Source organism: Mus caroli, chromosome 1, assembly GCF_900094665.2.
Source record: "Mus caroli chromosome 1, CAROLI_EIJ_v1.1, whole genome shotgun sequence".
Lineage (NCBI taxonomy): Eukaryota > Metazoa > Chordata > Mammalia > Rodentia > Muridae > Mus > Mus caroli.
The window spans coordinates 169,961,486-169,969,420 of NC_034570.1; the positions used below are offsets into that span (position 1 = coordinate 169,961,486).

At 37.0% G+C, this 7,935-nt stretch overlaps 1 protein-coding gene across 9 annotated transcripts in view; it reads left to right on the forward strand.

Moving 5' to 3' along the window:
- Positions 1 to 7,935, forward strand: part of Cdc42bpa (CDC42 binding protein kinase alpha) — a 202,330-nt gene that overhangs the window by 144,614 nt on the left and 49,781 nt on the right. For all 9 annotated transcript variants that reach the window (XM_029476012.1, XM_021164427.2, XM_021164511.2 and 6 more), the window contains 4 exons: positions 1,180 to 1,304; positions 3,265 to 3,370; positions 3,741 to 3,889; positions 6,065 to 6,156. In XM_029476012.1, the coding sequence (XP_029331872.1) occupies positions 1,180 to 1,304; positions 3,265 to 3,370; positions 3,741 to 3,889; positions 6,065 to 6,156 (472 nt within the window). The remainder of the gene's footprint in view (positions 1 to 1,179; positions 1,305 to 3,264; positions 3,371 to 3,740; positions 3,890 to 6,064; positions 6,157 to 7,935) is intronic.

The following is a 7,935-nucleotide window of genomic DNA, read 5'->3' on the forward strand; positions in this document are numbered from 1 at the left end:
TGGGAAGTTGGTTTTCAAATGTTTCTATGGTATTTGTGTGTATGTGCATGCACAGGTAGATGTAGTGGAGACTAGAAGTTGACAGTGAATATGTTCCTCAGTAGATCTTTCTCCCACCCCCCACCCCTTTTTAAGCTAAGGTCTCTAGTTAAAATTGGATGGAGCTCACTGCTTCAGGTGAACTGGATGGACCGTGAGCAACTCCTTACCCCACCCCATGCTGGGGTTGCAGATGCCAGATGCATCCTGCTACATTGTCTTTTTCATGTGTCTGAGGCTCAGAACTCAGGTGTTCATACTTGGCACAACAAAGATGTATTGACTGAGCCATCTTCTAAGCCCCAAGTTTAAATTTAGGTATAAAATGTTCATTTTTAAAGTGAAAGAGCCTCATTTTAAAATAATACATGTTACAGATAATTTTGTATAATAAAAATGCAGTTTTTCCTGGAATATGAGTGAGAGAAGATTATTGTTGGGGAGGTGAGGTGGTTGTTGAAGCTGTGTGTTGGACTCTTGAGAACACTTGCAGTATCCATTTCTTTTACTGTTAAGTACATTATTTATTTTATTTCAGTTTCTTCATTCTTTTAAACTAGTATTCATTTATACAGTTTCCTTTTATATTTTAAATAATCTTTATTTTTATTTTATGTATATAGATGTTTTACCTGCCTATATGTCTATACATCATGTGCACACAGTGCCTACGGAGGCCAGAAGAGGGTGTTGTATCCCCTTGGCCAGCGTGCCAGTTGTTCTTCCAGAGGGTCTGGGGTTGATTGCTAGCACACACGTGGTGGCTTACAGCCAATTTTTTTATGTGCTTGTAATTCTTTATAAGAATTTTATAAGTTAACAGGACATTTGCATAAAAGGGAGGCAGGAGTGAGGGAAGAAGGAAGAGGATTTGGCATGAGGAATTGGGTGATTTTTTTCAAGTTGATGAATATTCATTATTAAGACCAATCTCATAATGAGCTTGGCAAAAGACAAAGAAAGCAGGAAATTTCAAAGGATTCATTGTTTCCAAATTCTCCAGTGCGGCCTCAGTGTGGTATAGAATAATAAAAAGACAAACAATTTTAGTTGAAAGTTATGCATTATTAGATGGGATAACAGGTGTCTAAGTACTGTAGTGTCTTGTTGAGACACTCATGCCTTCAAACTGCCTTCCAGCTAACTTCACTGTATGAGAGCTTAAGTTTGCGCAACCAGCACTTAGAAGAAGAAGTCAAAGATCTAGCAGATAAGAAGGAATCAGTAGCCCACTGGGAAGCCCAAATCACAGAGATAATTCAGTGGTGAGTGCCCTCCAGAGTGCTGTTGTGGGGGGTGGGGCTGTGGCCAGAGTTGGTGTGACTGAGTTCCTGACACCCTTGGTGTCTTCCTTTGCCATGGAAATAAAGTTACTTTAAGCTTGTAAAAATGGAAAAGTAAGCCTTTAAAGAACTTAAAAAACACTTCCATCTGCTTTTGATGTTCCCTAAGATCAAAACTCCTTATTTATGGTTATTTTAAGAGACTGATAGCCTGAGAAAAATGTAAAAGATGAGCAATACCATGTTTGTAAGTGTAACACAGCAGTTCACATATGTGTGGCATTTTAAAGTCTTAAAAGACTGGAGCTTAGACTCACAAACTATTTCCTATACTCTGAGGACTAATTGTGATTATTTGGCCTATGAATTTTGTCATTTCCATTTACTAAATGATTGTTACCATGCTTATAAAGGTTTGCATCTATTATACTACATGGAGAAAGAGGAACCCAGTGAAGACTTTATTTCTTAATAACTTTTATATTTATTTAAATCTTTACCCATTTTAACCTTTATATTAAAATAGCTAGTTCCTTTATGTATTATCTACAAACCACTTTATTATTTATTGAGGATTTTAATTTCCTGTGATTATATCAGCTTAATCAGTTTTCTGCTTTCCCTTATAAGATTTCTAATACCCTTCTTAAATCATAACCCAAATATGTCTATGCTGAACTAACTGTAGAGTTCTTTGATAACTAATCTCTGCTTACACATGTGCCCAGATTGTGGAAATTTACTTACGTTCCAGAAAGCAGAACTGTTGCTTTGTTAGTGTTTAATTTCTATCCACACCATTGCATTTATATTTCTAAAGGGAATCACTTTAACATTTGGCCAAGTTTATAATGGAGCTGAACAGTAATAAAGGAAGAGCTGGAAAATGGCTTTATAAGGCGGTGTTTCCAAAGCCTGTGAGTCCCAGGCCACCACTCTATGTTTCCCAGTGACGAGGACAGTGGGGAGTGATCCAGATGAAGGATTTTTTTTTATTCACTTATTCATTCAGTAACTCAGTTGTTCATTTTTAAAGACATCTTTTCACCATGTGCTCATGGCTGACCTCAAATTCTTGGTCTTCCTGAAGAAAAATGGAGCAGCTCCTGAACCCTGCATGAAGTAACTGCTGTCTGGAGATGCCAGATGCCATAAATGAAATCAACCTAGCCTTGTCGTGAAGCATTATGCTGTATTTATTTATTGGCCCATAATTCAGTTTGAAATAACTAGAAATTTCAACAGTAAGAAATTTCTTGTTTAAAAGTGTGTATGTGTGTGAGTAGAGGTAGGCTGGACGTCAACTTTGGATTGGATTGCTTCTTCGGTCACTGTACCCCTTTTTTTTTAAGTATAATTTAACAAATTTTCTGTCTAAATCATACTGATTTTTATTAACTTCATGACCTTAAGATAATAAATAAAAACTGGACTTGGATTTCTTTAAGCTTTAACATTAATTCTTTCATTATTATTTAATTAATATTTCTAGAAAACAGGGATGCTTCATTATAACCCTGATTTCTGCAGAATAACATATTTAAAATTTTCTAACTTCAGCTTTAAATAAAATATGTATGTTTTGTGAGATCATGAGAACTCTTAGTAGTCTTCAGAAAGCCTTATGCCTGTCCAGTGTGAGGTCTACAGGGCCATCGTTTGTGTTCATGGATTACTTACTGCTTGTCAGATGTAAGTAACTTGGGCTTCCTTAAACACTGCCAACGTCCATCTGTACATAACTGAGTAGTTAATAAATCTGTGCCGCCTACATCTTGACAGGTAGCAGTCATAGTGTGGCCAATCTTTTAAACGAGTTCTTTGAGTATTTAAGTTTTTGTCACTTGTTTCTTAATGAAGCTTTAAATTACATATGTCACTGAAGTTTTCCTGTGTTTTACTTTGCACTATGTCCACCTTTGCGTGTGCGTGTGTCCTCTAGGGTGAGCGATGAGAAGGATGCACGAGGCTATCTTCAGGCCTTAGCTTCTAAAATGACTGAAGAATTGGAAGCATTAAGAAATTCCAGCTTGGGGACACGAGCAACAGTAAGCAAGCTCTGCCGTCTCACACAGAGGCGCATCTTACTGGCAGAAAGCACATATACATCTGACTTCTGTAAAAGTTCTTGTGAGAAATATTTTAGATCTTTATAAGAAAATATAACATATTACTGTTAGCTCTCAATGTATAGCTACTTATTATTGAAGGAACTGAAAAGGAAAAAACAATTGTTTATTTATGCATATTTACTGATATTTCTGGATTTAATGAAAATGTATTTTCACAAGTTGTGCATCAGTTCTACTCAGTTATCAGTGATATTGCTTATAAAATATCTGCTAGATTCACTTGTATTATAAAATTTAATCTTAAGAATAAAATAGGGAACTAAGACATAGCCATATTATTCTATAGGATATGCCCTGGAAAATGCGTCGTTTTGCAAAACTGGACATGTCGGCTAGACTAGAGTTGCAGTCTGCTCTGGATGCAGAAATAAGAGCTAAGCAGGCCATCCAGGAAGAGCTGAATAAAGTCAAAGCATCTAACATCATAACAGAATGGTAAGGACCAATCATCCAGTCACTACAGTAGTTTAAACTTGTTGAAGTTACATGTTTCATTGCCTGTTAAGGGTTGTTGTTTGTTTGTTTATTTGTTTTTTAAGCAAAAAAATGATGACCAGAAGATTGGGAATACAATTCAGTAGGACAATGCTTGCCTGGCATGCCCAAGGCCAAATGTCTGCCCCACCTCCCTGACAAAAGTGCGGAACAGGTTTGGGGAGATAGCTGTCATAAAAGTGCTTACCTTATAAGCATGAAAGCCTAAATTTGAGCCCCACATTTTAAAAAAATGCTGGGAGTCATAGCATCTGTCTACAATCCTAGGGCTGGAAAGAGAGAGGGGAGGGAGAGGGGAGAGAGAGATGGAGAATTCCAGCTCACTGGCCAGGCAGCTAGCCAGATGAGTGAGCTCCAAATCCAGTGAGAAACTTTGTCTCTGAACCTAAGGTGAAGAGCTGTCGAGGAAGGCACTGATGTTGCCCTTTGTCCTGCACATTTGTGTACACACACCAGACACACACGGGAAACAGTGACCACAAAACGTCAAGATTTGAAAAGCAAAGATGTGATTCTAGGTAGCATCTCATACAGCCTTGTTTTTTCAGGCTTTCCATAGATGAACTATTAGTTTTAAATAATATTCTATTCTTTATTGTTCTCCTCATATGGAAAGTTTAGTTAACTCAATCTTTTTCTATTCAATCTAAAATTCTCTCACATTCTGTATAGAATAAAACTTGTAGCCAGAACGAAATACAAATATCTGGAAATTGGGACCTCTACCATAGGCCTTTTACAATGGTCACTTTAGTGATGTTAAATTTTGTGGATATTTGTTTGTTTGGGGGTTTGAGATGTTACATTTTGTAAAGGCAAAATAATTAGGATTATTTTCAAGGTTCCTTTATTTATTTAAAAATAAGCAAACTCCTAGTATCCAGGGCATTTGGCTACTAAACATATCCCCTTGATTCTTGTCATAACAGTAAAACAAATTCTATTTTAGATGGATAAATGATGAAACAAAAGTTTTTAATTGGATTAGATATTAAAATGGTTCAAAAATAAGTCACAGGACTGGACAGATGGCCCAGCAATTGAGCATTCTCATAGTTTTGCAGGGGTCCAAGGTTTGATTTTCAGCAGTTATATCACAACTGCCTATCAGTCTAGTTCTATAGAATCCAAAACATTGTGGCCTCCTTAGGGAATGTGTTTTCATGTGGTACACATAAACTCATATAGACAGACAGACAGACAGACCTGTGGTACACATAAACTCATATAGACAGACAGACAGACAGACACACATACACACACACACATACACACACACGAAGAAAGATAAATCTCTAAATCAGTTAGTGAGTAACATTTGAACAATAGTAAGTTCACAGTAAAAACAAAACTATAAATTTAAAAATTCTTCTGGCTCAATAAAGCAAAACTTCCAAAAGCATGAGAAGAGACACAAGACTGCAGGCTGAGTTCTGAGGGCTTGCCGCCTATACACCCTCCTTTTGAGTTCTATATACTGTCGATGTAAATGACACAGGCATGCATTATGTTTTAATTAAATATGCTTGTGAAGCACTAAAAGAGAAGTTGTTCTGGAGAATATGAAGTAGACCTCACATTAAGAATGACCGAACGCCCGAGTCAGTGTCAGCTTCCTCTTGCTTTACATTGTAGTTTACATGTTTGCTCATAAAGCAGAGCTGAGTCAGAGGGGAAGTCATACACGCGTGTATATGCTCTAGCTCCACGGTGATGTATGAAGAAAGTCTAACAGGATTCTCAAACTAACCATGTAATAATTCAGCTCAGGGTCGTCAGGTGTTTCTACAACGGCACGTGCAGCTCTGCTCAGTCCTTGCTCACAGTGTGGCAGCAGCAGTCCTGTCCTGAGGCTTGTCATGCTAGGGACTGAGCTAGGGCTTCCTTCACACAGCCAGGCAAGTCCTCTGCTACTCAGCTTCATCCCAGACCCGGCAGCCACCATCTTTACCTAGATGAATGAGACTGGCTTGCTTTATTAATTTGCGGGTGGCAGGCTGCATTTGTCTTCACGCAGTAGTTAGCAGTCTTCTAATTTAGCCTCACAGACATTTAAACCAAATAAGCCCAGCTACACAAAACTAATGACTGTTTTCCTTTCCCTGCTTATTTAAGTAAACTGAAAGATTCAGAGAAGAAGAACTTGGAACTGTTGTCCGAAATCGAGCAGCTGATAAAGGACACTGAAGAGCTTAGATCTGAAAAGGGTATGAGATTGTGTGTTTGCATCAGTGCTTGCTGTACTGAATGGCCATTACTGCAGAGGAGCCAGCTTACTGCACAGATGGAGAATTCTATACATTAGCAACCACACATGTACACACCCTTGAGAGTTCATACAAACACTCACACACACTCATGCGTATATATACACGTGCATAGACTGGCTGAGATATTAGGTATTAGTTAATATACATTATATTAAGAATTTTAAATTACAGAAATGACCACTTTGCCATGAATTTGACTGTTATTTCAGTGTTAAAATATACTCCATGAGTAACTTTTGAGTTGGGATAAAAGTATTTTGTGATGTATTTATAATGTTCTCACATGTCATGCGAGGTAGACACTTTAGCAGTGTAACATTAGAACTTAGTGTAGAAACTTGAAAAGGGAGAGGTTGATTTGGAGGCAGAGTCTTGTTGACTAGCCCATGGTGTTCTTGAATTCAGAATCCTCTTGCCCACTTCCCCAGAGTGCTAGGATTGCATTTATTAGCACTGTCTATGGACCTACAGTCTACAAAATCTTATGGGTATAGGAAAAACAATCAGAGAAACAATATAAAATAATTAAGATAACTAACTCAATATTAATTATTTTATTAATGAAGAATTTTTTGGGGTGTTGTCTTTTTCCAGGTTGGTTGATGCTTACATTGTTTGTCCTTTTTGATTTACCAGAATATACTAGTATTTTTTTTGAGAACTTTTGTTCTTCTTTTTACATGTACCTAGCTCAGCACATGTCATAACTCTATGATAAAAACCTCTTATACAATTTTTCCATAATGTGGACATTATAAGGGTGATGATTTAGTAAAAATAAACTCAGAATATGACTTATTTTAGTAAAGGCATTTTATATAGAATTACCAAAAAATCCATTTTTCTGCCAGTGGCCATCATCAATTACTGGATTAATGTATGGGCTTTGTTTTTAGCTGAGAGTTTCTTATTATTTCCCATACCCACAACACAGAGAGGGTTGGCTCTGCTTGGGTCTTTAATGCCAGCTTACACTAGGGAGAACAAACGAGCCACATAAAAGCACTAAAATACTGTATGGCATCTTTTTTCATTGATTGAATTTTTTATTTTAAGATTTATTTATTTTATGTATTCACCATTGCTGTCTTCAGACACACCAGAAGTGGGCATCAGACCCCATTGTAGATAGTCATGAGCTACCATGTGGTTGCTGCGAATTGAACTCAGGACCTCTGGAAGAGCAGTCAGTGCTCTTAACCACTGAGCCATCTTGCCAGCCCATTGATTGAATTTCTTAATGGCAAAAGTGTATAAGAACTCACAATTCCAGGATAAGCCATCCTGCTAAATGATCATGCTTGATTTTAATTCATACACAGCGGAGAAGTATATTAAGGAAGAAAAACAATATTAATATAGGTGCCTGTAGTCCTAAAAGCAGTTTAACCAGAATGACACCTATGCCAAATAAAAGCGACAGATCAAATTGACTGCATTATTTTTATATTACATCCAAACTTAAAAGACTTTGAAATTTCTGGCACATGAAAGCACGTTAAACAAAGCATTTCTTATTCAGAATATTGCAAATTTTCATTATGTTACAGCATGATATATTGTGCTATATAACTGAGTTTATAAAATGAGGGCAAAATCCTTTTCTATATTTTACTATTTTACTCCCAATATCTAGAAAAGTATCTGCTACATGTGTGGAGAGAGAGAGTGACAGAGAGAGAGAGAGAGATAGAGAGAGATAGAGAGAGAGAGAGA